This window comes from Anopheles funestus, chromosome 3RL (assembly GCF_943734845.2).
Source record: "Anopheles funestus chromosome 3RL, idAnoFuneDA-416_04, whole genome shotgun sequence".
Taxonomy (NCBI): domain Eukaryota; kingdom Metazoa; phylum Arthropoda; class Insecta; order Diptera; family Culicidae; genus Anopheles; species Anopheles funestus.
In genome coordinates, this window is record NC_064599.1 from 6,702,290 (window position 1) to 6,730,101 (window position 27,812).

Here is a 27,812-nt window from a genome sequence, read left to right on the forward strand (position 1 = left end):
TACTAGGCGCCTCCTTCAGTTATTAAGGGACACGTGACTCAAACACTAATAAATACTAAATACTAAAATCAGTAGGAAATGCACAGAAATAGTACAGAAAGCTTTAATTATATTTTACAATTTTACAAACGACGTTAAACATTCCATATTTTTGACCATTTCCGACCCAACGTACGTTAATGGTTAAGGCGATCGTTGCTGCAACCGATCCGATGCGAACGATTGTAGGTGTGTGGCTTGTTTTGTTTCAGTTTTTGGGTTTACATTTTTTATTTATTTATTCACCGGCTTATGTTGTTGCATCGCTTTACCTTTACCCATTTCCATGGCAATGTTTTTGATCGACGTTTGGATAGGGCCTTTTTTCTTCTTTTTGGGGTATCTCGTTAATTTTGTGCTCAGAAAAAAAGGGCAGCAGGAAATTAGAACGGACCGAAGATGGTATACAAAGGTACAGAATATTGTCTGATGAACCCGTTGGGAGCGGTGTACGGTGAACGCGTTTCACGATCGGTTCGATATTTTTGGGGCGCGAATTGTCGATCATGGAGCAATGAAACGATCATTAACTGAATCCACCCGGAGGCTGCGTCTTGCTGTTAATAAATGCTTTTCGTTTTGTTACCAATCTAAATCAGTGCTATTTCCGATCCGTTCATTGTAGTTTCTTGTGTTTACTTTTCCCAAAACACTTCTACCAAGTTGTACAAGATTCTTCCCCGTTTTGCTATGTACATACTGGGCTTAAGTAAAGTAAAACATTCCACGGTATGCGTTTCATGACATTCGCGAATGTGACCTTAACGTTGCCGAAACAAAAAAATCTTCCGCCTGTCCACAAGATAAGGGTGAAACGGGAATACGGTGGGTGGCATGGATAAGTGATGCTGGTTTATGGCAACATCGTCCCGAAAACCATCCCTTCCGTCCCACCGACACCGGTTTATGATGCTCCGTTTTCGTTCGGTCCTCTCTTCCCGTCAAGAAGTCATCCAAAAATAAAAATAAAAATGGTCCAATGCTGGAACGCGCACCGATACTATCGAAGGTTTTTTTTTCTCTTTTGGGGGGGAAATGGAACGCACGCATACAGCCGGAAGACTTTTGGGGCCGGTTTTGGTTACGCTTAAAGCGATCTCGTTAGCGTTCATAAACCCTCGGATGGTATGTATGTAATATTTTGTAACTATTTCTCTTTTTTTTATTATAAAAAGTTATATTATACTAAAATTGTTTTAAATTATTTAAAATATTTACTTTAATTTCATTTCTTTTAGATGAAGTTAATTGTTTTTCTTTGTGTTCTTTCTTTCTTGTGCAAAATATTGATATTATAAATAGTAAAAGTACCTCAAAAAGATTTACAAAAAAGATTTGTGTATTATTCGATTCGATTTAGAAATTAAAGTATTCTAAAAAAAACTTTAATAAACTAAAATTGAAGTTATTCAAAGCCATTGCATTCACACAATGTTTCGGCTGATGTATTGAAGGATTATGCTCATGCTATGCTTTTTGCATTGCGTTCATTCGCTGAACGTTCGTGGTAGTAGTAAGCGGTAATATGTAGTAATAGTTGTAGTAGTAGTGAGAACTCATACCATCCCAAGCTCTATTTCGGTGTTTGTTGTTTTCTTTGTCGTGTTTTTTTTTTTGGTGCTGTTCGCAACATTATTCAAACGGACGCGCCGGGGTTCGTTGTGTCGCGACAAGCCGGCGATTTTTCGCTCGTTTCATTAATGTTTGGTGGCGCTTCGGTGGACGTACACGGTGGTGCCGCGTGTGTGTGGTTTTTCGCAGGTTTAAGCTGGTCAAATATTCGCTGTGTTTAGTGATACACGATTATTCTATTGGCCTATCGTGGGTGGAACTGAACCTTAATTTTGTGTCTGTTTGTGCTTTTTCTTTTGTGAACGGTTTTGTGAGCATATTTGGTCGGCGTGTTGGCAAAAGCATAGAACAAGTTTTTTTTGTGGAAGAAGGATAAACATCAATCTAAGGTGAGTGCGTTTAAACACAGATTAATTTCAGTTTTATGAAATGTTCAGCTCGAAATGAACCATTTCTATGTGAAATGGAACAGATTAGTCATTATTTGATCGTGAGTAAGCTGGAAGTTGATAATTCATAATGTTTAGTGTCGGTCAAAAAATTGTCAGTATTAACGTAATTTGCTCCATTTTGTTTAGATTCAATACAGCTAAAATACTTTTTTGGAGTTGAAAACGTGTCAGACCTTGAATTACAGCTACCCAAAATGTACTGTGCGTTAAAAGCGACTTTTTATTGCATTTTTTTTGGCACTTTTTCGTTCGAGAGGCGAAAAAGAATCTGTCGGAACCGGTTCGTATGTGCATTGCATTATTCTCCACAAGCTCCCACGAGGGAATGGTGATCAAAAGAACGAATAATGATGATGGTGATGATGATGATGATGCTTGTGTCCATACCAACCTGTTGCACCAATCTTTCTGACAGGAAATGAAAATGTTACTTTTTTTAAAACTAAAATCAATCATTACTGATTAAAAAGCATCAAAACTAACTCTTTTTAAGCCTCCATGATTCCTTTAGCTAATCCTAAAAAGGCACAATTTTTTATAGATTGCATACTTTCAGGAGCATTTTTTTCGACTCTCCACGTGGCTCTTACAACACACCGACCAACGGTTCGAAGCGCATCAAGCCAAACAGTGCGCATATTTAAAGAATTTTAATTTCATAAAACGGTGCATGATCAGTGTATTGGTGTATTGTACCATGATTTAATTGCTTCTACTTCCTGCGTTGCCTTTTCCACCACTTACGAGCAATCATGCGCGAAATGACAATTTCGACAAACTTTGAAGGTTATTTTTAGGATTACAGTTAAATAATTTCCATCCAGAACGAGCGTCATTACTGCATGGAGAATGTTATTTTTCTTTTGGGCGGGCGACAAGTTGTAATAAAATGGTGTCACCCCTTATCGAAGTGGATTAGTAAATGCAACAATCAATTAAGTGATGATTCACAATTTCCAAAACTATTTTTTCCCTTTGCGCACTCTTTATCTCTCCTTCCCTCTCTCTGTATACGCACACACAAACGCAAACAAACGATTGAATCGTATGGAAAATGGAAAACTTTTACACCCTGTAGTGCACCTCCAAACCAAAGGAGAAAAGCCACACCCTCTTTATCATGATGATCAGTCAGGACAGGGGACAGGAAAGCAGAGAGCTCTTGAGGAAAACAGAAGCTCATACTTTGTATTTAAGTGTCTCTGTATGTGTGTGTGTGTAAGTGCGCGTGCCCCGTTTAGCATAATGTGTGGGGTTGTGCTTTGCTTGATCTCCATGTAGCCGAACCATTGTTGGGAAGTTCCATCATTTTTTGATGGAGAGTTTTTCCCGCTCCGTTTGTCCGTTTTTCACGGCTTGTACCACACGCATACGCGCGCATCGGAATGTGCTCGGTTTCGGTTCAATTAAAAGCAGTCTTTTAGTGGCCTTGGCCATGTTTCCCGGTTGCGATGACGTCGTTTGTACCGATGATGGCTACCCGATGGGTTGCATATATGTTCCCTAGCGAAGCGAAAGTAAAAATGTGTTGCCCATAACTTAGAGTGCTCGACTTCAGCGAAATGAACTGTGAGCGTATGTATTTGTGTGTCTGTATGTATTTCTTTTTTAATGATCCCAATCCCTATTAGATTGCGGTTCTTTGTTTTGTACGTTTGTGCGTGCTGTGTGTGTGTGTCGGTGAGTGTTTTTTTTTCTTTTATAATTCTACGCCGAATTCCGCGGACGCGTTTTTTTCTGCTTGTGCTTAGCGCGAGTTGTTTTGGTTAAGTCCGGGTGTGTTATCTTTATGTGCAGTCCGTGGCCTGTCGTGGCCAGAGGTTAGGAAGCAGCTAAATTAATGCCAGATGCAACCTACCGAGCGAGCAGGCAGAATGTGATGAAAATTATTTGTTTGTCGGGAGAATGAGCAAGAAAAAACAACAACTCTCAAAACACTTGATAGAACAAGCAAGCATTATTTGAAGAATCTTTCTCAATGACTTGCAATTGAAAGAAAGAAAGTGAGATAGAAAAAAAGCAAGTAAAAAAAAACATTTAAAAAAAGTCTTAATAAACAAAAAATAGTTACAAAAGAAAAGTTTGTTAAAATGAAGACGCTAATATGTGAAACAGAAAAAAAACAAGAGTAATAAAACTTACTAAACAAATGGTTTACAGTGGCAAAGGAGAAGGGAAAGAAAACCTTTACATGGTATTTATTTATCCACTTCAAAATGGATAATAAATCAAACAGGCCCGGCCGGAAGAACGCAACGCAATAGATGTTTGCTATGCGTATGATGTTAATGATCATTGATGATCGACGATCGTTTGGTGTGTTTTAACAACATGTGTGCTAAGTATGTAGAAGCGGCACTGCTGTTCTATCTTTCGATTATCTAGACAATCCTACAGGATAGATATTTGGATAATAAATGGTTTAATTGAGCATTATACATATATCTCCTTTTGTATTTGATTTTTTGTTTGTTCAATTTTAATTCAAATAGCTATAAATTTCTTGCATAGTATTCTGGACAACTAAAGACAATGAACAAAATGAATTATGGTTCATTATAGCATTATTTCATTCGGATGAATTACCGTTGATTATGTCATGAGATTCGATACGGGACAACCCATTTTTTGTGAAGAGTTTTCAGGCTTTTGGGGAGGATAAAATAAATAAAAATAATAACTGCAAATTTGAATTAAACGTGTGCTTTTCATTTAACTTTAACATGAGTCCTATAACTCTTAAGTTATTCAACAATTTTGCCAAGTCTTTGAACAAGGCATGGACTCTTTTCACATCATTTCACCAACTGGTCTGATAGTAAGCTCATGAACCTGCACCCTCGGCGGTGTGGCCAGCACGTACAGTACGGCATCAGCGATATCCTCCGGTTCCAGTATCGGTGTTTGACCCACTTTCATGGCATCAGGAATGGCTTCCGTTTTGACCAATCCCGGACTAATGCTCTATCAACAGAGAGAGAGAGAGAAAAGAAGATAAACATCGGCAGTAATGGCAAGGACTAGAAGCCCGATCCACACCCATGTTAGCGTACCGTCACTTTAATTTTGGTATCGGCCATCCGCAGCTCGTGACGCATCGTTTCCGTGAGTGCCGTCACACCGTACTTGGTAGCGGGATAGATATTGAAGCTCGCAAACGCCGGTACCGAATGACCAACGACACTGTTAATGTGCACGATATGGCCATCGATCGAGCGCTTTTTCATCGATAGGAACGCTTCCCGGCTGCACAGTACCAGCCCCAGCACGTTCGTGTCGACAACCTGCCGCAGTTGGGCAGTATTTTCGGGCGTGAACAGTGTAATGTCCCCGACCGCAATGCCGGCATTGTTGATTAGCACGTCCACACCGCCGAATCGTTGTTCGACCTCCCGGAAGGCGGCCAAAATGTCTTCCTCCTTTGTTATGTCACACCGGATGGCGTGCAGATGTTTGGCGGCCAATTCGGTGACTTCCGTTCGTAGTGCTTCCACACGCTCGACACGCCTTGCAAGACCAACCACGATCATGCCAGCGTTGGCGAGAGCCTTTACCACAGCAGCACCAATACCCGAACTAGCACCAGTTACGAGCGCCACCTTACCAGTCCAACGGTCCATTTTGATGTGAATTGTTTGTGGTTTGCTATAGCTACGATCAGTATCAGTTTCGATTCGTTAATGAGTTATCTTATCAGTTGATGAAACATTAACTCGTTACGCACTGTAGATTTTGAGAGGTCTAATCGACAAATAATCTCTAGCTATCTGTTAACTGTGATAATGAATAAGCTCGAACAATTTCGTTTTGCTATAAATTCATTATAGCTCTTCAATTTCAAAAGCACATCGCCATTAAGTGCATCGATTTTCGGCTTTGTAAAAAGTTTAAACACTTTCTCATTCACTCAACGAGCGTTTGTGTGTGTAGGTAGGTGATATACACATACATCTATCGAAAGCATCTTCACTACCGGTTTATTTTCTTTGGATTATATTTTCCACGCATAATCTGCGCCCTTCTTATGCTCCTTTTTGGCACACAGATCTTACAATTCTACCGTCCCGTTCCGGGACCATCTCACACGCTTTCGCCAACCGGTTTTATCGTGAGCTCGTGGATCTGCACTCTCGGTGGTGTTCCGAGCACGTACAGGATTGCGTCCGCTATATCTTCCGGTTCGAGGCAGGGCCTTTCGGCAAGGGCAGTGCTGGTGGGCATCTCCGTTCTGACCAAACCTGGACTGATGCTCTGTTGAACAGAGAGAGTGAGTGAGAGAGAGAGAGGAAAATTAAAATTTAATACCCAAAAAAGACGGACTCTAAAATATGACTTGTTTGGTAATGCTACTCGCCAATAGATGGCGCAAATTATAGCAGTTCACAATTTTCTACCAATTTTATTATCACTAAGCACTTAGCATTGTTCACATTGATATTTTTTTCCTACAATTACAAACTTGTGTTTGTTATCAATAAAAAAAATTATTGTGTGTTTAGTGACGTAATGTATGATTCTCGATTTAAATATTGTTTCCTAAAGCTCAAAGGTTTTTTTTTCTTTTGGGTGGCAACGATAAGATAAGGCAGTTCAATGTTTATTTTTATCTCACTCTCCGTGTTTGCTACTTACCGTGACTTTGATTTTCGTCCCAGCCAGTCTCAGCTCGTGCCGCATCGTTTCGGTGAGTGCCGTCACGCCGTACTTGGAAGCCGCATAAACATTGATCGTTCCCATCGGTGCCACCATATGGCCGAGGATGCTGTTAATGTGCACGATATGTCCATCGACCGATCGTTTCTTCATCGATTGGTACGCTTCCCGGCTGCACAGGGCCAATCCCACCACATTCGTATCGAACACATCCTTTATGACCTGGGTATTGTTAGCATCCAGCACACCGACACCACCCTTCGCTAGACCAGCGTTATTGATCAGCACATCAACACCACCAAACTTTTCTTCCACCTGCCGGAAAGCGGCCAAAATGTCTTCCTCCTTCGTAATGTCACATCGGATGCTGTGAAGCCGCTCCTTTGCCTCACTGGGAAGATCATTTTTCAGCTCGTCAACACGCTCAACACGGCGCGCTAGGCCGAAAGTGATCAGGCCCGCCTTGGTGAGGGCTTTTACGGTTGCTGCACCAATGCCCGAACTGGCACCGGTCACTATCGCTACCTTTCCCTGCCAGCGTTCCATTGCGTTCTGCCGGGGTTTGATAAGCAACGGGTGCGAAGCAAATTTTGAAAACGACCCTCAAATACACTGTTCCGACCGAAGGTTGGTTTGCGACTGTCGTGTGAGTTGCACCAATCATCGTACCATATCTTTATGCGGTGTAATCGTTGCACAGCAGGAGTTCCTACTTATGGTTGTATTAGTAACAGCTTCTATTGATAGCCTACTTAACAGATGACGATGCTTATTGCCACCTTTTACGTCTGGCTTTAGTGTGACGTATGAGTTGTGATTTGATGTCATTATTTATTTAACGATTTCGCCATCTACCAAAATGATATTTTATTTTAAAATAAGTAACGAAACCAACACAATTCCAACCTCTCTTTTTGATGTGTGAGCAGTTGTTTAACTTTATTTCATTTAATTCGTCGAATGTCTCTTCGTTTATCCAACGAGAAACACGATGCAAATTTTACATATGTTCGCCCACCGGCTTTATCATTAGCTCGTGAATTTGTACTCTAGGTGGGGTTCCAAGCACATACAGAACGGCGTCCGCAATATCCTCTGCTTCGAGTATAGGCATATCGGCAACCGCAGCACTATTTGTGATGATCTCGGTTCTGACCAGTCCAGGGCTAATGCTCTGAAGAATAATATACATATTTTAATAGCAATCACAATTAACATCATTAACATAAAAAATATATATTAACATCATAAGTATAGCTACTTCGAAGCATTGTTTGTCAATCGATTAGATAACAGTTTTACTGCTACGCTACGGTAGCCAGACAAGTAGCATATCTACCAACTTACCGTGACTTTGATTTTTGTCCCGGCCATCCTTAGCTCGTGGCGCATCGTTTCCGTAAGTGCCGTCACACCATACTTGGAAGCCGGATAGACATTGAGTGTATTCATCGGTAGCACGTTGTGGCCGAGGATGCTGTTAATGTGCACGATATGTCCATCGACCGATCGTTTCTTCATCGATTGGTACGCTTCCCGGCTGCACAGCGCCAATGCCACCAGATTCGTATCGATCACATCCCGAATAGCTTGCGTATTTTTGGCATCCAGCACACCATAGGACGATCTTGCCACACCTGCGTTATTGATCAGCACATCAACGCCGCCAAACTTTTGCTCTACTTCACGGAAGGCGGACAAAATGTCTTCCTCCTTCGTTACGTCACAACGGATGGCGTGCAGACGTTCGCGGACTTCTGCCGGAAGATCTTTTTTCAGCTCTTCAACACGCTCAACACGACGCGCTAGGCCGAAAGTGATCATTCCAGCCTTTGCAAGGGCTATCACTGTTGCTGCACCAATGCCCGAACTGGCACCAGTCACCATCGCTACCTTTCCCTGCCAGCGATCCATTTGCTTTGATTCTATATGCTTGAATTTGCAATTGACTCAAAACACAACCAATAAATAAAGACGCTAGAGGGCGTTCTACACTGTTCAACGGTTGAATAGTGACTGCCAAAGCGATATATAAACGAAAAACATGTGCTACACATCGTTTAGAAAGCGAGTAACACCACCGTAACGTAATCTAATCAATGCATTGCTATCAGTGTGTACGTACTTTATCAAACGCACATTCATTGAAATGCAAGTACCTAGGGGAATGGGTACCATGAGTTCGTTTTTTTATACGGTCAGTATGTATGGCCAGCAAATAATGCTAAATAGGGTAGGCATGTAGTAGGCATGTAAATATGTAGAAATACTCAAAAACATCATTTACTTTGGAGTCTTTAAAGGTTGGACGAATATTTGTGACAGAATGGTGTAACAATTTGGTAACACTTTGTTGTGTTGGTGGAATGTCTGGATAAAAACACTCGAAGAATTTTTGGAGACTACCGACGTGATAGACCGATTCAGACACAAAATTGACTAGGCGATTCTAAGTAATTGCATATTCCTGGGAGTTGATGTCTAAAACTCAGCTAATCATGTTGGAATGATTATCGTTGAAGAGATTATCAGAAAGATTTTTTTTGCGACGAAAGCGATATTTAATTTACTAACATGTTAAACATTTGTTATATTGTATGGTGTGATTTTACTCTACTTCACCAACTGGTTTGATTGTCAGCTCGTGTATCTGCACCCTTGGTGGAGTACCGAGAGCGTACAGAATCGCATCGGCAATATCTTCCGGTTCGAGAATGGGTCCCGTGTAGGTATTACTGTTGGGATTGATCGGAGTTCTCGTAAAACCCGGACTAATGCTCTGTAAAGGATATCATTTCTTGAAATTTCCTCACACATGTAGCTTAATAGTGCCGTACAAAACTTACCGTAACTTTAATTTTGGTTCCGGCAAACCGCAACTCCTGGCGCATCGTTTCCGTGAGTGCCGTCACGCCATACTTAACCGCCGGATAGATGTTCAGCGTGTTCAGCGGCGGAATTGAATGTCCGACAATGCTGTTAATGTGCACGATATGGCCATCAACCGAACGTTTCTGCATCGATAAATACGCTTCCCGGCTGCACAGGGCCAATCCGAGCAGACTGGTATTCACTATATCACGGAGATCTTGCGTATTGTTCGCTTGAAGTACGCGTATGGTATGTCTCGCGATTCCAGCACAGTTTATCTGCACATCGACACCTCCATACTGGGCCTCTATCTCGCGGTAAGCGGCCAAAATGTCCTCCTCCTTAGTGACATCACAACGAATACCGTGGAGTCTTCCGGCCACATCAGCTGGCAGTTCCGCTCGGAGTGCTTCTATTCGTTCCACACGTCTTGCTAAGCCGATCGTAACCATACCGGCGCGTACAAGCGCTTTTGCAGTGGCAGCACCAATACCCGAGCTGGCACCCGTCACTACGGCTACCTTTCCATGCCAGCGGTCCATGTTGTGAGGTTTGAATTTCTTTCGACGATGCGCTCAAGACGGTTCAGAAGCGTATGTTGTGCGGTCGAGCACAGTGCAACGAATTTATAAAACTTTTTATACCATTGCATGTACCCTTGACATTGATCTAGCTGGATTCGGTCCAGTGCCCTCCAAGTACATTTTTGCGATATTTGTTTGTTTATTTGTGCGAGGAAATAATGCCAACGAGAAAAATTGTTGGAAGCTGTTTGCGCACAAGTTAGTTATTGTAATAGAAGATGAAAGATGAGATGATAGTAAACTCTATCGTTCCCGAAACTATCTATAAATAAGTTTTCCATCATCCAAACTTGCTTGTAAGCTAAGCCGTTTTTCCTCCCCCATTCTGCGCTTTAAACAAACTTGCTTATTGTTTGCATAAGGAAAGGGCTAACTAATCAACGAAGGTAAACAATCTCTTTGTAACGGTATGAATGTTCGGTACCATTACGCAAACCGGGAAAATGCGGAAGAAAATGTGTTCGTTAATGAATTGGCCAGGGCACATGTGAGTGTAGCTTGGAATACCTTTTTTCCAAACGAAGAAAATAAAGTAAACGAATAACGATCTTTGAGGAAGAACACACGTGAAGAGACTTGTGCTTGTCATGTACTAAATCGCGTATAATAAGCAGCAATTTATTTGGAAAAAGGATCTTCATTAGAGAACTAAACATATTTAGAAATAATGAAGAAATTTTCTCGGTCAAAACATGAATGTTCGATTCCCATTGTGCGTTTGTTTAAGCGATGCCTAATTGCTTATCACGTTCAGAGATTTTAGTTACTTTTCTTCGTATATTTGGCAAATTTTTGTATTGTGTTTTATGTTGTATTGTATTAGCTTCAAAATAAAGTAGCTCTAGTTATGCTGGTGGATTGGGCCTTTGGTTTGTAACGCCTAAATATAGGCAATTGTTGCAATTGTTATATACTTCACTTCAAAGACGGTTGATTCGTTTGGGTCATTAACGAACGTAGAGTAATTGTTCATCTGGCTCACTTCCCCCACCGGGATAGACTTACCATTTCAAGTGCACTTATTGCGCGCCATCAGCTAAGCAAATGAGCATCAGATACATATCGACTATTTGTCTCGCTGCTGTCTAAACGATGTCTATGACATCAGACATTTTGATTTGAAAATAAATACCAGCTACTACAGCACCTTCGGTGATCAGTTCACTCGCCGATATTGTGCACAATGGATCGTTGGGTAGGAAAGGTGGCGATCGTGACGGGTGCTAGCTCCGGAATAGGGGCAAACGCTGTACAGGCTCTTGCCCGTGCTGGCATGATTGTGGTAGGTATGGCACGTCGCGTTGAACGCGTAGAGCAGCTAAAGAAAAATCTGCCACCGGAAGTTGGAAGCCGTATACACGCGTACCGGTGCGATGTGACCAGTGAGGAATCGATAGTGAATGCTTTCGCTGCTGTCGATCGTCAGCTGGGTGGGGTGGATGTGTTGATCAACAATGCAGGCGTGTCGAAGCTAACCTGCACGCTATTAACACCGGGAAATGCTGAAGATTTGCGCACGGTGATGGACACGAACGTGATGGGGCTGGTGCTGTGCAGCCGAGAAGCGTTCCAATCGATGAAACGTCGCCAGGTGGCCGGTCATATAGTGAACATTAACAGCATTCTCGGACACAAGTACATTGGGTTTCCCAACCTAAACATCTACGGTGCATCCAAGTACGCCGTTACGGCGATAACGGAAACGTTGCGAAATGACCTGCGCAACGAAGGCACCAAGGTGAAGGTCACGGTATGTTGCAATTGCAGCAAGATCGAGTGCTGTTTGGTGTCCGCTTCAGAGATGGCAGCAAACTAATTAGAAAGTTGATATGTGCTTCGTTTTAGAGCATCAGTCCCGGAATTGTGCGGACGGAGATGGTACCCGAGGGTAAACAGTTCGAAAATACGCCTATGCTGGAGGCGGACGACATTGTTGGAGCGATTCTGTATACGCTGGGCACTCCTCCTCATGTGCAGGTGCATGAGGTTATCATCAAGCCGGTGGGCGAATTGGCTTAGTGTTGAAATAGCATTCTTTCGAAGTTATAATTAGTCTTTCTCCATTCTTTTACCTTAAATACCTGTAACATCATATCAACTTAACTCCAACTACTAAGCTATTTCAATTGTAAAGATTTGATAAAGTTCTGTATCAATCCAACAGTAAAGTACTATCACACACTTATTACGGAAAACGTGTCTGCGTTACGCAAACGAATATCACACGTGAGAACCTCTTCACGCAAATGATGCAACGAATCAAGAGCCATAAATCTGCCGCATCATGCTGTAGTAGCATTCTTCAATAGGTGGAGTCATTAGCAGCCGTTTTTGCTAGAAACATTCCGTAATAAAGTCAATATTACATCAAGTTTGTAGTAGTGTTTTTCATTAGTATCTAAGCTTGACTACAGATGGCGATAAAACGATACTTTTTTGTTGAAACAGAATTTATGGTTGTTAGTATAAGTTGAATTTCCACGTTTAGTACTATGCATGAGAAATGAATGAAGAATATTTTTATCCGCTGAAGATATGCAATCTATCTGATAAGTCGTTACATTATCCGATGCTTAGAAATGATCACTAAATATAGTACTAAGTAATATCGAATTTTAGTACAATTTATCTCATGCTATCTTTATGGCATATTACATCATTTTTACTTTCCCATATTTTTTTTAGAGAACAACAAAATGGCTAATACTCCAGAAAAGATTCCTCTTGAGCAGCAACAGCAGCAAGCGCCTGCCAATCCGTTGTATCCTAACATTGGTCAGGATGCGGCCAACCCATTGCTTCCACAGGCTGCACCAGCCTATCCAGCGGTCCCAATGGTAAGAAACTTTAATTCAAATCCTTGTGATAAAAATCATTCTATCGGCAATGCCTTGCTTTCTCTGTTAGACTACGGGACCACCACCTCCGCCCGGTTACATGCCGGTGCCGCAGAACGGAATGCCGATCATGACACAGCCAGGCATGCCGATGCAACCCGTACTTGGTCAGCAGCAAGTTAGTAAGTATTGTTTCATGACGTTTCTTAGTTTTATTTCCCATAATTGTAGAAAAAATAAAACACAAAATTTCATATCGAACAAACCATTTGAAAGACCTATTGATAACAGGCCCTTGTTCGCTTCTGCACGCGTACAATCGGCAATGAGTTCACCAGTAGATAAGATGTACGTGAATCTAGTGAGGGGTGTAAAAGAATGGCCAACGCTAGATAAGTGAGCTAGATGGTTCGCACAGCATGTCAGCATACGACCGTCACGCGTTTCGATGCGGTGGATCAGTTCACCGGCAGAACTCTACCACACAGGATGACACCGAAGAAGCGTGCCCAAGACTATTTCACAAGTTGCGTTTCGGTGGATCGGCTTTGCGTGAGTGACGACGCAAAGGACAATGGTTCGGTTCGTAAGGAGCGTGAAGAAGGCAAAAGGAAACAATATCAGACCCGTCGGCTTGTGATCGTTGTTTGGCATGTGCTGGAGAAGAAGTTGGCCAACTGTGGACGGTTTATGCGAAATGTACGATTTGGCAAGCGATCGGTGAAGGAAAGAAAAAGGGCAGAGGAGGTGTGCGCGGAAGATCGTGAACAACAGTTTGAACGATTGCTTACGGAGCAGGAACGAAGGTTGCTAATTGGGGGATCGAGTTTTGAAAGAAACTTTCCTAAAGCAACCTTCCTAATGCTGTATCTTCCGGTTGCCTAATGTTTTACTTGCAGTGTCCTGGATGCCTATGCCGCAGGGCATACCCAACTGTCCGCCTGGCTTGGAATACCTGACGGCAGTTGATCAGCTGCTCGTACATCAGCAGGTCGAGCTGCTGGAGGCCTTCACCGGTTTCGAGATGGCCAACAAGTACACCGTAAAGAACACCTTCGGGCAGAACGTGTACTGGGCGGTGGAGGATACCAGCTGCTGTACCCGCATGTGCTGCGGTCCAGATCGCCCATTCGACATAAAGATCCTGGACAACTACCAGAACGAGGTGTTGCATCTGCACCGTGATCTGCGCTGCAAGTCGTGCTGCTTCCCTTGCTGTCTGCAGAAGCTGGAGGTGTCCGCTCCACCGGGTACCGTGATCGGCACGGTCGTCCAGAAGTGGAGTCTCTGCCGTCCGGTCTTTGACATACGTGATCGTAACAACGAAACGGTGCTGACCATTCGTGGCCCTGTTTGTCAGTGTTCACCTTGTGGTGATGTGAAGTTTGCCGTAAGTTTTACAGCCGCTCGATTAATTTTATAGCAACTAACGATGTGGATTTCTCTTATAATGCAATTGCAGGTATTTTCTAAAGATGGTACCGAAGTCGGTAAGGTGACGAAGCAGTGGACCGGATTCGTACAGGAACACTTTACCGATGCGGACAACTTTGGCATCAACTTCCCGATGGATCTGGATGTGAGGGTGAAGGCTACCATGCTTGGAGCACTATTTTTGATTGTGAGTGTAATTGGTTTGGGTTCCCGAAATGAATGAATATTTATTGGCATTTTCGTACACTTACAGGACTACATGTACTTTGAGAGCGGCCCGAATAAGAAAATACGCCGTTAAACATGGTTTCCCGCATGAAGAAATTGAAACCGAAAACCTTTAATAACGCCTTACTGTTGAAATATTGAAGAAAAAACAAAAACAAATCTACAAACAGACAGAAATCTTATGTCATTTGCATTTACAGCTCAGGATTTTTACAACGGATGCCACCTTGCACAAACAACTGCGGGACACAATAATATTTTCTCAGGAAGTCAAAATATTTTACACGTACATCACGTACACGTGATAAACGATTCAGGTGCCAGAAGCTGATGATGGGAGATGTTTAAAAAAAGAGGAGAAGAAGATGATATTTTTGTCCTACTTAAAAAGTGTTCTTAAAACATGTTGCACAAAAACAGTTTTTCACTGCTATAATTTTTTTTGTATACCTGTTTTTTGTCCTCGTGCTTAATGAGCTTAGCTATAGCAGAGAAATGATTTACAAAATCATTAATAGCGTTTAGGGATGAATAATGCTGCTTAATATTTGGTGTAGAATGTAAGCAAAATGAATACTCAACCACTGTTAAAAATGTCAAGAATTTCGAAATCGATCATCGAGCTTTGGTGTAATTTTATTTTTTTTAATCGATTTTTTTTAATCAAAATTGTTATAACACTACTCCTCGTGCATTTAATATACTTTACGCATGGAACACACTATCTCGACTATTTTACTCGACAGTGCCAATGGAGAATACAAAATCACAATGCGCATGTAATGACTTGTGGAACAACAGATAACAACAGATGGAAATCCAAGAAAAAAGTATCTATACAATGTCAGCAATGTTTCAAAAACTTCCTTGTCAATGCGTATGTTCCTTTCTTACTAATGAAGAACAAATAAATTTTATTTTAAGCCAATTCTATGCTTCCGTAATTTTTTCCCTGATGACAATAACTGTTAAGGTTGATTAGGCTGATAAGGTTGTTTTTTTTAGATTTTTTTATTAGCATTTAGGCCCAGAGCATGTAGAAATACTAAATTTAATTAGTTACGTTCGTGTTTGTTATTCACACGATAAATTCAAGCAACAATAAAACGCCTAAAAGTATGCATTTCGTAGCGCATTCCCTTTGAGAGTGCTCGAATATTTGAACAAATTGCAAATGAGGCGCCACCATCGCAGTTTTATATGAACATTTGTAAAGCTTGATGAATAATTCATTTGAACATTTGAATGGTGAATATTTTACAACCCACACATGTGGACAGAATAAGCTGACTTCTGAAAGGTATAATAAAACCGTTTCAATATATAATGCAATCAAAGCATAATTTATTGCTTGTACACTCCTTGGCTACCAGCCAATATATGAAATATGGTATCAAATGTGAATTTAAGCTTGATTCCGATGAGTGGAGGTCCTGCGCAAGGAGATGTGCCAGATGCTTTATTACTTTGGGCAATCTCTTCACAGATACGGATCGGAACAGAAACGGCACCTTCACTAATCAGTTCTAAATAGCTATTTACTACCAAACTCGAACGATCTATAGATTCATTCCGGTAAGCAACATCCATTTATACTCATCAGCCAAGTATCGTTCCACAGTGTAACCTTCGAAATCATACCGTGCTTGTCGCTTCAGGCCGACTAGCATTAATCTCCCTGATTTAAGTGAAGTCGATTTTATTTCCCTTTTTTTCGGCACGGAAGAGCAGTGGTATTTTTAACTATTTTTACACTTTTTCCTTTTGCCTTCAAGGTTTCACATCTTCTCTCAAACACTCGACACACCGCAAAAAAACACGTAAAGATGCGTACAAAACTCGCAAAGACAAACGGACAAACGGTGATCGAGAAAACAGGTTAAAAAAAATTCGAGAGGAAGTCAGCAAAAATCAAGCGCCTGATAAGCGTCAAAGCCGAAAACTGACGAATGATTGATGTGCGGGCCTGATCACATCTTTCGGAACTCATCAAAACCACCGTTGACGATGTCCTCGAGCAGATTGGAGATAAAAATCGATTCAAAATCAACACATTTCCGTGGAAAGAAATGCCAGTTTGCCAGGCCGGTCGGCAATGGGGAATAAATACTGCAGCTGGCTGGTAAGTTAATCTTCCGAACAAACGACCGGCCAATGACCGGTACGGCGCTGAGCGGAGAGCTAACAAAACGTGTCGCGTTAAAACAAACGTCACTATAATGGTAGGTGCTTCCTGCATTTGCGTGTGCCCTGCAGACACTAATCCACCACTGATGAATGGATCAATGAATCGCGTGATCCAAACGATTTATCACCTTCGTGGGGAAGCTGTGAAGCTAAACCGGATGACGGGGAAAAAAACGAGTGACGCGTTACATTTGAGCAATTTGAAGCTTGGATACGTTTAACAAATAGAAGAAACGAAGATACAACGTCTTTGAAATTAAGTGACATATTGTTGCTTGCCTGGATATTTAATAGGATCTTAGGTCTTGTGGTCAACATGCTTTGGAAGAGATGGTTTTTACGATTTAAATTTGGAGACTTCAACTAAGTAGACGACGAACGTCGTAAGCGACTGAAAGGGTCTCAAGCTAATGTAACTCTAGAACGATTGTTGAAATTCAGTATTTACGGAGTATCTGAAAATGTTAGATAAATTCTTGGAGTATATTAAAAATAGTTTGATTGTTTTTGAAGGAAGAAAGATCATAATGACATTATGCTGATTCTGCTAATGAAATCGAATGCCTGTGCCTTTGTGGAGTACAAAAAGATATTTGTTGGGGAAATCGAGTTTTATTAGAAATTAAAAAAAAAATAGTGAAATGCTCTTAACTCATCTACACATTAAACCTCAATTTACGATCACAACTGAACAGCTTAAAAGAATCCTTTCAAAAAAACGGATAACAAAGACATTTCCATACTGTCATCTTCAGGAATTATATACTCCCTAATTTAATCTGTTCTCCAAGCATCTCATTTCGATCATCGTCTTTAAAAAGATTCAAAAGTTTCACAGCCATAAAAGCGATCTGCATAAATCCCTTGAAAGATAAGCTTATTTCTCTTTTTTTTATTATCGTTTGTTTGTTTAATCCCAACAACAAAAACACAAGCAAAACAAGCCTGGGCGCTACCATCTTTCTCCTTACCACCTGCTGGGCGATTTATCTTCAAAAAAAGAAGCGATCGTGAAAGCCCTAAAATGCCGGTACCCCTATTTCCTACAACCCGGCGGCAGGTCGGCCTTGAAAGGGTCCAAAGCCTTGCGCAGCATGGTGCCGCGCCCGGTTGAATGGATGCGCCCAAAGTAGGCTAAATTTATGCCAATGCCCCCTTCCGGTGATGGTGTTTTAAAATTGCGGCTCATAAATTGATCGCGAACGGTTCCAAAGATGATGTCTTTTGGTGTGTCTGTGTTTTGTTTTTTGTTTCTTCTTTTTTTGGCAAAATAAAACCGGTGTTCGGTGGGGAACAACGGCAAGGTTCGCACGCTAGTCGGAGGGTTTTCTTCCGGCCGACCCAACCAGCCTTGTGACGATTAGCGATCACACTCATTCGGCATTTGGCGATCGAGTCGGATCATACGATCAGCTTTAGTCGCAGTTTAGCGCTCGCTGTCTTTGCTGTACGTTATTGTGCGAAGAAAGAAAGTTGGAGTTTTTCTTTAGTGGCTTAATTTGTGCTGTGTTTTGGCAGTTTGTTTTTGGGGTACACAGGGAAGAGTGTGCAGAAAGTGGAACATAACAGCAGTGCACGTGTATCGAGGCGCTGAAGCTTGGTACGTTTCGGTACTGGTTCGCATCATTATTTAAGTGTAATTAGATCGGGAATCGGATGGTTGACCGTAGGTGATATGATGGACTGATGTTAATTGATATGGTGTGAAGGTGTTTATCAGGCTAATTATCGATCCAAAAACTAGTTTGTATGAATAACTTGAAATAGGTGAACAGTTTGGTAACGTTTGGTTAATTAAGTGATGTAAAAATTTCAAGTCATTTTGCTAGCATAAGCGAGGAACCTCGTTAAATTCGTCAATTTTTTTAGGCTTTTTAATCTTTGTTGAAACTTATGAAAAATCATTAAAACTCTTGTTGCTTTAACAGAATCTTGACGATTTCATCAACTCTTTTAGAAAAAAAAAATGCATCGCTATATCTTTGGTACGTATTTTATTTGTTAAAAGAATGTGCAGAAATTGAAATTGTCTATAAATTTCCTAAAAACTTTCCATGCAGCATTCATCTCCATAACCGTTGCCATAACGGTTGTCAGTTGTTACGGGCCCAACTACTACTGCTCACCAAGCCTTTGTCCGCACGGTGGACCAAACGTTGGCTGCAATCCACCACCTCTTTCTGGAGGACCTTTTTGCTATGGAAAATCGCCCAGTGTCGTACTGATGACACCTACCGTCCAGGCACACATCCTTCATCTGCACAATTACTACCGATCGCGGGTAGCTTCCGGCTATCAGTTTCCTCTCGGGCCGGCCACACACATGTACACGATGGTTTGGGACGACGAGCTGGCAGCCCAGGCGGCTAACAATGCACGGTCGTGTGTGTTTGCTCACGACCGATGTCGCAATACACCGCAATTTCTCACCTCCGGCCAGAACTTAGCACTGATCAAGTTTTACGAACCATTGACGTACACCGTGACCGATTTGATAACACGTTTCGTTGCCGGTTGGTGGAAAGAGTACAAATACACCAAACCTGCCTACATTCAGGCGTTTCCACGTTCGCAGGTGTAAGTTGGTTGGATACCTTTTTTCGTTGTTTCAATGAGTGAATTATGATTTATTTTGGTTTTTATTTTTAGCAAAACCATCGGTCACTTTACAATGCTAGTGAACGATCGCACCTGGAAGGTAGGATGTGCGATGCAAAACTGGAGTGAAGGAAGTGCAACGAAGGTGTACTTCGTGTGCAACTACTCCTACAATAACATCATTAGTCAGCAGGTGTACACGATGGGTAGAGCTGGTTCCCAGTGTCAGGCTGGCATGAATCCTAACTATCCCGGACTTTGTAGGACGTGAATCTATTTGTTCATAACCGATCGTGTTGTAGTATATGATTTCTGTGAACATCAAAAACCAATACAAATCTGAAAGTTTAAGCCGCGTTTGTCAGGGTGACAAGATGACGATTTATAACTTTTATTATCAAAAAAAAGTTTATCTAAATGAAACAATATCATTTAAATAACTAAAGCAATTTAGGCATTCTTTAAGACATTCTTATACACTTTGCCGAACAGTTAAATCATTACAATAACTACTGTTCACGGAGCAAAAGTTTCATTTAATAACCGCTTATTAATTTTAAAATGATTTGCAAGTTTTCCATTTTGTAGAGCCTTTATAAAATATAAAAAAAGGTTTAAAGTAACAATTGCCTTAATTGTTATTTAATTTTCATCGGGTGCAGTAAAGAAAAACAATGCATTTTTTAATCACACACAAATGCACAATTGCTATAAATTAATTTTAAATTTGTAGTAATACAAATTTGCAACAGATGGCGCTAGTAGCCGCGCTCAAGCAATCGTAAATAAAATGGAGCTATAAAGCACGTAAGTAAAATGTGAACTAAAATTACATGTAACTCTTGTACATCTTTGTAAATCTCAACATCTTTGCTCATTTAAAGATGTAATGAACAGTTTTTAGAGCGATAAAATATAATATCATTCAATTATAAAACATAAACACAATTAATACGTAATTGAAGTAATATAATAAATAAAATGGCCATCTTGGTAGGGGGTTTTCTTCACTATTACCACAAAACAGTAGCTAGTTTAATGCCCGTTTTGCAACGTAATTAATCCCTTTAAGTTATTTAACTGCACGCGGCTTTGCCTGTTGCTTCCAAAAGGATTGACCAACCGAGCAAAACAATCTGATGCAACTTTCTTTCCCTATCCGTCGGGATTTGCCTACCTTTGCTTGATTTCTTTACGTGCAACGATCTCCCACAAGGCGAAATACAACCCCCCGCCATCACATTCTGTTTGTATTTTGTTTATTACACCCGCCGCCCCCCTGGTTAACGGAAGCCCCATTTGGGCAAAACTTATTGCACGGGCTTCCCGTCACACTTTCGAAGCGCTTCACTTTCCCTCGCTCTGTAAGGTACGGGCCCCGATGCGCTGCACTGATAAGTGTGGCTCTGAACAGAGCGAAGGTGCAACCAGGATGATTTAATAATTCATCATAATTACATGCCAATTACATTGCTTTCAGCTAATTGCGAGCGGAACGGTTTGTAGGCTAGCGTTCCCGGGTGCGCTCGTAACGATGACGCGCCTAGGTAAACAACGGGATGCACTGACCCGTCTTCGAAGGGTTGATCGAGAGAGCGAGAGAGCAGAATAGTTCAGCTTGACGTTTGCAAACAAATAACGTGCCTTCCCGTGGACTACCTTCTCCTCCTTGCGACACGCCCCAACGATTATCAACCCGAAGGATCATTCGGAGAATGTTCAAACGAAACGCAATCGTTCTTTATGTGTGACTTTCCGATTGATGGCCAATTGGAATATATGTAATCTTGTGTGATTTGCACTTTCCACATCCTCACACCTTCATTATCAGCCGTTTAGCGAAGCGGCATCGCATAGTTTACACTGTAATGGCAAGCAAGCGCAACGGCTTTCGGGGCACGCTGTTCACGCATCGGGGCTGCTTGTAGGAGGACTGCGCATGTGATCCACGCGAGGACTCGCACTGGCGCCGCAGCTCCGATGGGTCTATGGGCGAACTTTAGCCGATGCCATTGGGGGATGCGATGCGAAACACTGATACCGCTGCGCTGATATATACGGCGCAGCGTCATCGATCACGTAGTGAACAGTTGTGATTGGTGATGGTAAATTGGAGCTGTAGCTGCGTTATTTTTCTTTTTCATTACTGGTTGAAAGTGAACATTGAAATTTTCCGATAAAAATAATAAGTACAAAGGATATCATACGTAATGGAGACGCATGGTGGTTTGTACAAAAATTAAAACATTTGGCACATTTTTTCAACACAAAAGGTCAAAAGTTCCATTTCTACGACAAATTACTGTTTTCACATTTAATTAAACACTAATGCAATAGAAATCGGCATATCTCTACAGACATATTCAGCAACAGTATTACGCCGAAAACGAACAGGTACATCACAATCATCAGTGCGTTCAACAGGCAGCAAAGATAATCGTTCAACAATTCGATAAGTCGTAACAGTGCAGCAAAAACCGTGTTGTAGACAAAGCACACCCATCCTAACTGAAAGAAGAAAGGTAAAGATTATGAAAAAGAAAATTATCTTTTCGAGATAATTTTGCTACTTACGGAACCTTGAGCTATTTGATGTAAAATTAAAACCATTTTTTTGTGTCCTGCGTCAACAAGTGGAAGAAATTACTAAAATTTTGCCTGTCATTAAACGTCACCGCATACTACGATGGATGTACGAGTAGGTTTCTTTCCAGATCGAAAGTTGAAATTGTGGGTCAATAAAAAAAGAGTCTCTCCAGTTTGCAACTTCTAATTTTATTCAATTTCGTTCATTACACACTAAATACAATACATGCTACAAAATGGCAGCGCGGTGTCAGAGGGAGTTCGCTGGCGTAGTAAGACTTTAAGGGTTTAGGATTCCTTTCGTAACATTAAGCTGCAAATACAGTAAATTTATTTCGCATAATTCGAGTCATTAAGCTTAAGCATATAATCACCGTGCGCGTCCCAACCAATCACACCATTTGCAGCACACGGAATGATGAGTAGTTCCGGGCAAAAGTGGTTAATTAAAGGGTGCTTGTTTTATTTTCGTAAATGTTTAATAAATAGTTAGGGAATTAGGTGAGTTGGAACTCACCGAGGGCAATTATTTAATTGATCGCTTTCTCCGTACGGTGAACGTCTCTTAAGCTGCTACTTAACATTCGGTAATAAGCTTAATAAATAAATCCTTTCTAGCATTGCATCGACCCGTCGATACAAAATGAAACGAAAGAAATATACGCGTGCACGGGAGTAGAATAAAAAGGGAAGTTTGTTTTGGACAGCCATATGGATGATTACAAACGATGATCGGGATTGTGAACGGTGTACATACGGAACGGCAGCAAATAATGCAACACACGCACACCAGCACAAAACCTCTAATGGCTGACGCTGTCTGACCATTGCACCTTTTACCATTGATCACCATCACAACTCGATCACGTGTGCCTCAGGATGGCGCATAAGTGACGCAACGAAAGTGACGTCTAGCAGGGAGTAGCAGTTTGCCATTGTTTTTGTTTTGTGACACGCGTTTACGCCTCAGATTCGCATGGAACTAGCAGAGAGCGCAAAGAAAACGAACGTTCCATCGAAAGAGGGCACCGTGGTTTGTGTGTGTTTGTTTTTTTTAAATCTTTTTCTATTCGCTTTACTTGCGACTTTGCTTGAGGTAGCGTATTTGAGCTAATTCACAGTTACTTCCTTGTTGTGGCGCTAGTAGAGATACACTAACACACTCAAGAGCACATACATTTATGGACAACGATCATATGGATAGGTACGTCACTACTAACAGCTTCTTATGTCTTTTTCTTTTGTTTCTTTTTTTTCTTCTTGTTGCTGCTACCGAAAGCTGAAGGGATCTCATAGCTAATGATATACTAATGTAGATTGAGTGATCTTTGGTACGATTCGGACAGTGTTTTGTCCTACGATTACTAAGGTAGTGTAATAGTAGATCCACAAACCAAGGTGCGTTACACCTGTCTGCAAGAGAAGCTTCCTTTCTGCACACTGTTTCTGTCTCCCTCTCTCTCTTTCTTTCTCTCGTTTCGCTTTCACTCACTCCCATCCAGCCATAAAAAGAGTGAGATCGAGCGCGTCTAATAGATCTAATAGGAGGAGCACGAGAGAGAGAGAGCGAGAGAAATGAAGAGGGGAAACTACACTAAGCGTTTTAGTAGAGAGAATATTGTGAGAGATAAATGGCGTACGCATGGACACGTGCGCTCAGATCAATTCTACACGATACGGACCGGATAGTTGCCGTCAGACGGTCGCACCACGGCTAAACAGCTGCTTTTGCAGCTCCAGTAACTTTTGCTCCAGCTGGTGAAGATCCTGCCGGAGCAGTGCGTTCTCTTCCTTCATAAGCTGTCGCTCTAGTTTCGCATCGTTGTTGTCGGTCCGTAACACTTCCACCTCCTGCCGCAGCTTGTCATACTGGCGCAACTTCTGGCGAAGTGTTTGATTCTCGTTTGCCATCTTCTGGAAGTCGAGCCGTAATTTTGCCACCTCCGCGACAAGCCGCTCGGGATTGATGGAACTACCGTCCGGTAAGGTTCGGCTAGCGGTGGTTGGTTTTACTGGACGTCCGGTCACGGGGTCTGGTGCGACCAGCGCATCTGTCAGTTGATTACGTAGCTCCTCCACCTCGTCACCGATGTTCTGCAGCGAAACCTGCGTGTAGTTATCGTTCGCGATCAGCCGGGCCACCTCGTGGCGCGTGTGCTGCAACTCACGCATCAGATGACGCGTGTGCCCGTTGAGTTCGGTTGCGTAGCTGGCGAGATGTTGGTTCGATTTGCGCAACAGCGCAAAGGGTTTGTTTTCGGTACAGCATACACCCTCGATCAGGCGCTCCTTGCAGTTGAGCTCGCTGTATGCCTTGAATTCCTGCACACTGGTCTTCTTTAGCTGACCGATCAGCTCGGTAAGTGCTTCACAGTGCCAGTCATTGCCATGCACGTGAAATGTGCGCAGTCGGGGTAACGTAGTCGGCTGTGATACATGGTCCACGTAAACGAGCGCATTATTGCCGAGATGTACCTTTTCCAGTGCTGGAAACGAACGGAGCACGCTCAGATCCAGGTAGGTAAGTCGATTATCGTTCAGATATAATACTGTCAGCGAGGTAAGCTTCTCCGTCGCGATGGAACTCCGCACCAGTGCGATGTTGTTGCTGGAAAGATCCAGGTGCCGCAACTTGGACATCCGCTGGAACACGCACAGATCCAGCGTGCGGAGATCGTTGTGTGACAGTAGCAGTACTTCGAGATTTTCAAACACGGAGATGTTGTCAATGTTGCGCAGCCGATTCAGGTTGAGTTCGAGCTTGCGCAGCAACGGTACCGTGCCGGGATCGGTCGTAATGCTACTGATGCGATTCTTCTCCGCGTCCAGCGATAGTAACCGTGGATCGATGTGAATACTGTGCAGATGCATCCACCAGACGCGCAGTTCCTGCAGATTGCGAAAGGCACCGTACATACCGGGCGGCAGCATGTACATGCTCGACTCACGGAACTTGACACGCGTCACATCGACCGTCGCACCGGCCGGCGGTTCCAGCTGTACATTCGCCGCCTGCTCCGGACTTTCGATGTGTACGCCCTGGAAGATGCAAAACCCATCCGAACTGATCGTGCAGGTGTACTTCGAGCAGTTGCACAGCTGTAATCGCACCGCGATCAACACTAGCCACACACTGTAAACGAAAAGATCCACAAGAAGCGCCACAAGAAGAGGAAGGATAGAAATTAAGATCACGAAGTGTATGGCACGAAGTGGCTTCTTTGCCATAACGAACTTACGATGCATCCGCCAAACCGAAGTGCATTTTCGAAGGCTGTCTTTGCTGCGCCAGCACATACACACAGCAGCACAAGGATCCGCTGAGACCAGCTGCAGACGGAATTGAGTCCTTTTATTTTCGGGAACACTTTTACTTAACAACACTCGGTGGTTTATACAGTATGCTTTTCGTTGAGTATAACAGTAGCACAGCTTTTATAGCACAACGCTTCACTTAGCTTTTATAGCAACACAGAAACCGTTTTATTCTTAACCATTCATTGCAGTTATTTGTCCTCATTACAATGCACGTTTGAAACATGGGCACTTTGTTGCCACCGGATTGATCTCACCGTCACAATCGTTGCTTCTAGCGTTGATTACACATTTGCGTTTCGCGATGATCGTTCGATTCGCACCTTCACACCTCCGACAACCGTTAATCTCTCAGACCAGCTGAAGATTCGCACAGCGACTGAGTCGATAGGCTGGCGATGGAACGCTTTTATAAACGCATCGCGCGCGTAACCGGTGCGCCGTACGTTCTCATCTCACGCGTGAGCTTTCCATCTCATCTTACCTCACCATGCGGTACACATTGTTTTTTCACCATTTGCTTGCCGGTTTGTCATAGGTTTAGTGTTGCGAAACCCTTCCGCCGACGAATGTCGATGCCGATGATAAGGAGCTCGTGTAGCCGAACCGATTCGAAGACCCAACCCGTTGTGTGGTTTGCAGGCGGTGCGCCAATCGGAACGCTGGCCAGGATGTTCTCTCTGGCTTTTGTTTTTTTTTTGGGGTGGCTCCCTGGGTGAGTATTGCTTAGATAGATGCGCACGGTCCGAGGGGAGGGGAGGGGACGATAACACGAAGATGTTGATGAGTAACCGGAGGTTTGTTTTCTTAGTAATCTTGGGAAGCATTAGACCGCCCCTAGACGGATGTCTTCACGGCGCGTTCCCGAATGGAAGCGCAAAATAATCTTGACACTTTATGTGCGCGTAGGTGAATTTTATCTACACGATGGAGTGATGTGATTTTATGCGCATGAATTTTTATTTTGAGTCGCATGAAGGGAACGAAATAATATTCAAAATAGTAATTTAAATGAACAAAACTATTTGTGATTGAAGGCATGCTTTAAACGAGGACAGTTGGTTTTCTTAAACTTATTTTAAATGATTTTTTCCAATTAATATATTTTCCTAATGAAATATTTGCAATAATTGTATCTTAGTACTTTTGAACTGTCATGAGTTCTATGCTGGTATTCAAATATTTTAGTCATGTTCTATGTATTTCTATTTACTTCCGTCTACTATTTTAGTTAATAGCTATCTATCTGTATTCTATTGTTGCTCAAGTTATAGTTTGAAAAGGGTCAGCAACGGATAAGCTCAAAAAGTATTTGTTGAAGATATTTCAAATTTCAATTTTATAGGAAAAATCGCAATTTATAGCAAATAATAGAAAATGTGTGTATTATAGATTTTGAAGTATAATTTGAATTTTCAGTCAATATAAAGCACTTGTTCGTAGTATTATACAGCATATACAGCGTAATATATATCAGGGAAATATTCTGCCTTTGGTCAGAACGAAATGTGTCACAACGTCGAAAAACCTCGAACGAAGTCAAAAAATTATTCCAAATAAAAAACAAAAAGCAACACCCCATTTCTTCATTCCACCTACGAAGAAAGGTGTTAATTGAGCGCACATGTGTCTGACGCGTAATAATGTTGTTCGATTGCGGCGCACTAGGCCATGCCAGCCGCCCGTAATGAACCACATTTGTGTGTGTCGATTTTCACCTCAGGACCCATTAGCTACGCCGTCGAGAGCAATTTGCATTACCGAGTAAGGGACATGAATGAATTCCCTATTCCCTTTCGACTTGTTGCACGTGTGGAGAAACCCAATCATGAAGGATATATTTTGGGCTGTCTGACGAGCAAATCAGACCAGCACTTGGGGAGGAGTGCTGCAAAGTAATAAGCCACAGCAAGGCCAATTAGACAATTGACGCTGTTGTCGATGAAGCACTATTCACGGTACCAGAATTGCACGATAAGAACGAGCGTACGAACGTCACACGGGCCATCCCGGCACGGCGGTAGTCCAACAATCAGATTGTGTGTACTTTGACCGCTTGCGAAATGGGAAGGACGTTTGATTATTTATGCAGACCACACTTGGAGCAGTGGATAAAAAGGGACCGATACGGATGAAGAATCCGGTCCGTGTGTGGTAATTGACCGTGTGTGAAATTACGCGTGTTCAACCTTCCGCTGAAGTCCGCTGACAGACAACGGCTATAGGAGCACGCCATCGACCGGCGCTCAGCCGATGGTCTGAGGAGCAAAGGTTTTCCATGGTTCCCCATCTCTGTGACAGTGACATAAGTGATCGCAAATGTATTCGATCAATGTTATCGCAGGTGGCTCGCGATGGCTCGTGCTGAATGTTACATACCTACACGGTAAGCATTACGTCCCGAATTCTTATCGGTGAACGAGAGTGTCCGAAGATGTGAAGGTTCTCCTGGGGCT

The 27,812-nt window shown here is 42.3% G+C and overlaps 8 protein-coding genes across 9 annotated transcripts; 3 read left to right on the forward strand and 5 right to left on the reverse strand.

The window, feature by feature from the left end:
• The first annotated feature begins 1,320 nt into the window (after positions 1 to 1,320).
• LOC125771082 (phospholipid scramblase 1-like) lies at positions 1,321 to 15,598 on the forward strand. 2 transcript variants are annotated; one of them, XM_049441300.1, is made up of 6 exons: positions 1,321 to 2,000; positions 12,857 to 13,008; positions 13,079 to 13,190; positions 13,908 to 14,398; positions 14,471 to 14,629; positions 14,696 to 15,598. In XM_049441300.1, the coding sequence occupies exons 2-6, from the start codon at positions 12,868 to 12,870 to the stop codon at positions 14,741 to 14,743; spliced, it is 951 nt and encodes a 316-aa protein (XP_049297257.1). In that variant the 5' UTR covers positions 1,321 to 2,000; positions 12,857 to 12,867; the 3' UTR covers positions 14,744 to 15,598. The 2 variants fall into 2 exon arrangements, with proteins under 2 accessions (XP_049297257.1, XP_049297258.1); XM_049441301.1 differs by lacking the exons at positions 1,321 to 2,000; positions 12,857 to 13,008; positions 13,079 to 13,190 and adding an exon at positions 13,206 to 13,814.
• LOC125771085 (farnesol dehydrogenase-like) lies at positions 4,751 to 5,918 on the reverse strand. The gene is made up of 2 exons (XM_049441306.1): positions 5,117 to 5,918; positions 4,751 to 5,027 (listed from the first exon to the last, which is right to left on the reverse strand). The coding sequence occupies exons 1-2, from the start codon at positions 5,681 to 5,683 to the stop codon at positions 4,854 to 4,856; spliced, it is 741 nt and encodes a 246-aa protein (XP_049297263.1). The 5' UTR covers positions 5,684 to 5,918; the 3' UTR covers positions 4,751 to 4,853.
• On the reverse strand, positions 6,040 to 7,374 carry LOC125771086 (farnesol dehydrogenase-like). The gene is made up of 2 exons (XM_049441307.1): positions 6,696 to 7,374; positions 6,040 to 6,314 (listed from the first exon to the last, which is right to left on the reverse strand). The coding sequence occupies exons 1-2, from the start codon at positions 7,260 to 7,262 to the stop codon at positions 6,144 to 6,146; spliced, it is 738 nt and encodes a 245-aa protein (XP_049297264.1). The 5' UTR covers positions 7,263 to 7,374; the 3' UTR covers positions 6,040 to 6,143.
• On the reverse strand, positions 7,605 to 8,757 carry LOC125771083 (farnesol dehydrogenase-like). The gene is made up of 2 exons (XM_049441302.1): positions 8,064 to 8,757; positions 7,605 to 7,890 (listed from the first exon to the last, which is right to left on the reverse strand). Exons 1-2 carry the CDS (start codon positions 8,628 to 8,630, stop codon positions 7,717 to 7,719), a joined length of 741 nt encoding a protein of 246 aa, XP_049297259.1. The 5' UTR covers positions 8,631 to 8,757; the 3' UTR covers positions 7,605 to 7,716.
• LOC125771087 (farnesol dehydrogenase-like) lies at positions 8,984 to 10,406 on the reverse strand. The gene is made up of 2 exons (XM_049441308.1): positions 9,563 to 10,406; positions 8,984 to 9,495 (listed from the first exon to the last, which is right to left on the reverse strand). Exons 1-2 carry the CDS (start codon positions 10,127 to 10,129, stop codon positions 9,325 to 9,327), a joined length of 738 nt encoding a protein of 245 aa, XP_049297265.1. The 5' UTR covers positions 10,130 to 10,406; the 3' UTR covers positions 8,984 to 9,324.
• On the forward strand, positions 11,307 to 12,542 carry LOC125771084 (farnesol dehydrogenase-like). Its single transcript, XM_049441305.1, has 2 exons — positions 11,307 to 11,921; positions 12,017 to 12,542. Exons 1-2 carry the CDS (start codon positions 11,355 to 11,357, stop codon positions 12,188 to 12,190), a joined length of 741 nt encoding a protein of 246 aa, XP_049297262.1. The 5' UTR covers positions 11,307 to 11,354; the 3' UTR covers positions 12,191 to 12,542.
• A 3,225-nt stretch (positions 15,599 to 18,823) lies between the features above and the next one.
• On the forward strand, positions 18,824 to 19,807 carry LOC125772218 (scoloptoxin SSD976-like). Its single transcript, XM_049443683.1, has 3 exons — positions 18,824 to 18,842; positions 18,918 to 19,434; positions 19,507 to 19,807. The coding sequence occupies exons 1-3, from the start codon at positions 18,824 to 18,826 to the stop codon at positions 19,724 to 19,726; spliced, it is 756 nt and encodes a 251-aa protein (XP_049299640.1). The 3' UTR covers positions 19,727 to 19,807.
• A 3,447-nt stretch (positions 19,808 to 23,254) lies between these two features.
• On the reverse strand, positions 23,255 to 25,751 carry LOC125772326 (uncharacterized). The gene is made up of 2 exons (XM_049443899.1): positions 25,281 to 25,751; positions 23,255 to 25,174 (listed from the first exon to the last, which is right to left on the reverse strand). Exons 1-2 carry the CDS (start codon positions 25,304 to 25,306, stop codon positions 23,737 to 23,739), a joined length of 1,464 nt encoding a protein of 487 aa, XP_049299856.1. The 5' UTR covers positions 25,307 to 25,751; the 3' UTR covers positions 23,255 to 23,736.
• Positions 25,752 to 27,812: the final 2,061 nt, after the last annotated feature.

Bases quoted from the DNA above. Each gene is read 5' to 3' on its own strand.
- LOC125771085 (XM_049441306.1), bottom strand. From the start codon at position 5,683: ATGGACCGTTGGACTGGTAAGGTGGCGCTCGTAACTGGTGCTAGTTCG. The intron at 5,028-5,116 runs GTACGCTAACAT...CTCTGTTGATAG, and splicing joins ATACCAAAATTAAAGTGACG to AGCATTAGTCCGGGATTGGT.
- LOC125771086 (XM_049441307.1), bottom strand. From the start codon at position 7,262: ATGGAACGCTGGCAGGGAAAGGTAGCGATAGTGACCGGTGCCAGTTCG. The intron at 6,315-6,695 runs GTAAGTAGCAAA...TCTGTTCAACAG, and splicing joins GGACGAAAATCAAAGTCACG to AGCATCAGTCCAGGTTTGGT.
- LOC125771083 (XM_049441302.1), bottom strand. From the start codon at position 8,630: ATGGATCGCTGGCAGGGAAAGGTAGCGATGGTGACTGGTGCCAGTTCG. The intron at 7,891-8,063 runs GTAAGTTGGTAG...ATTATTCTTCAG, and splicing joins GGACAAAAATCAAAGTCACG to AGCATTAGCCCTGGACTGGT.
- LOC125771087 (XM_049441308.1), bottom strand. From the start codon at position 10,129: ATGGACCGCTGGCATGGAAAGGTAGCCGTAGTGACGGGTGCCAGCTCG. The intron at 9,496-9,562 runs GTAAGTTTTGTA...TATCCTTTACAG, and splicing joins GAACCAAAATTAAAGTTACG to AGCATTAGTCCGGGTTTTAC.
- LOC125771084 (XM_049441305.1), top strand. From the start codon at position 11,355: ATGGATCGTTGGGTAGGAAAGGTGGCGATCGTGACGGGTGCTAGCTCC. The intron at 11,922-12,016 runs GTATGTTGCAAT...GCTTCGTTTTAG, and splicing joins GCACCAAGGTGAAGGTCACG to AGCATCAGTCCCGGAATTGT.
- LOC125771082 (XM_049441300.1), top strand. From the start codon at position 12,868: ATGGCTAATACTCCAGAAAAGATTCCTCTTGAGCAGCAACAGCAGCAA. The intron at 14,399-14,470 runs GTAAGTTTTACA...ATGCAATTGCAG, and splicing joins GTGGTGATGTGAAGTTTGCC to GTATTTTCTAAAGATGGTAC. The intron at 14,630-14,695 runs GTGAGTGTAATT...GTACACTTACAG, and splicing joins TTGGAGCACTATTTTTGATT to GACTACATGTACTTTGAGAG.
- LOC125772218 (XM_049443683.1), top strand. The intron at 19,435-19,506 runs GTAAGTTGGTTG...TTTTATTTTTAG, and splicing joins GCGTTTCCACGTTCGCAGGT to CAAAACCATCGGTCACTTTA.
- LOC125772326 (XM_049443899.1), bottom strand. From the start codon at position 25,306: ATGCACTTCGGTTTGGCGGATGCATC. The intron at 25,175-25,280 runs GTAAGTTCGTTA...TTTCGTTTACAG, and splicing joins TTCGGTTTGGCGGATGCATC to TGTGTGGCTAGTGTTGATCG.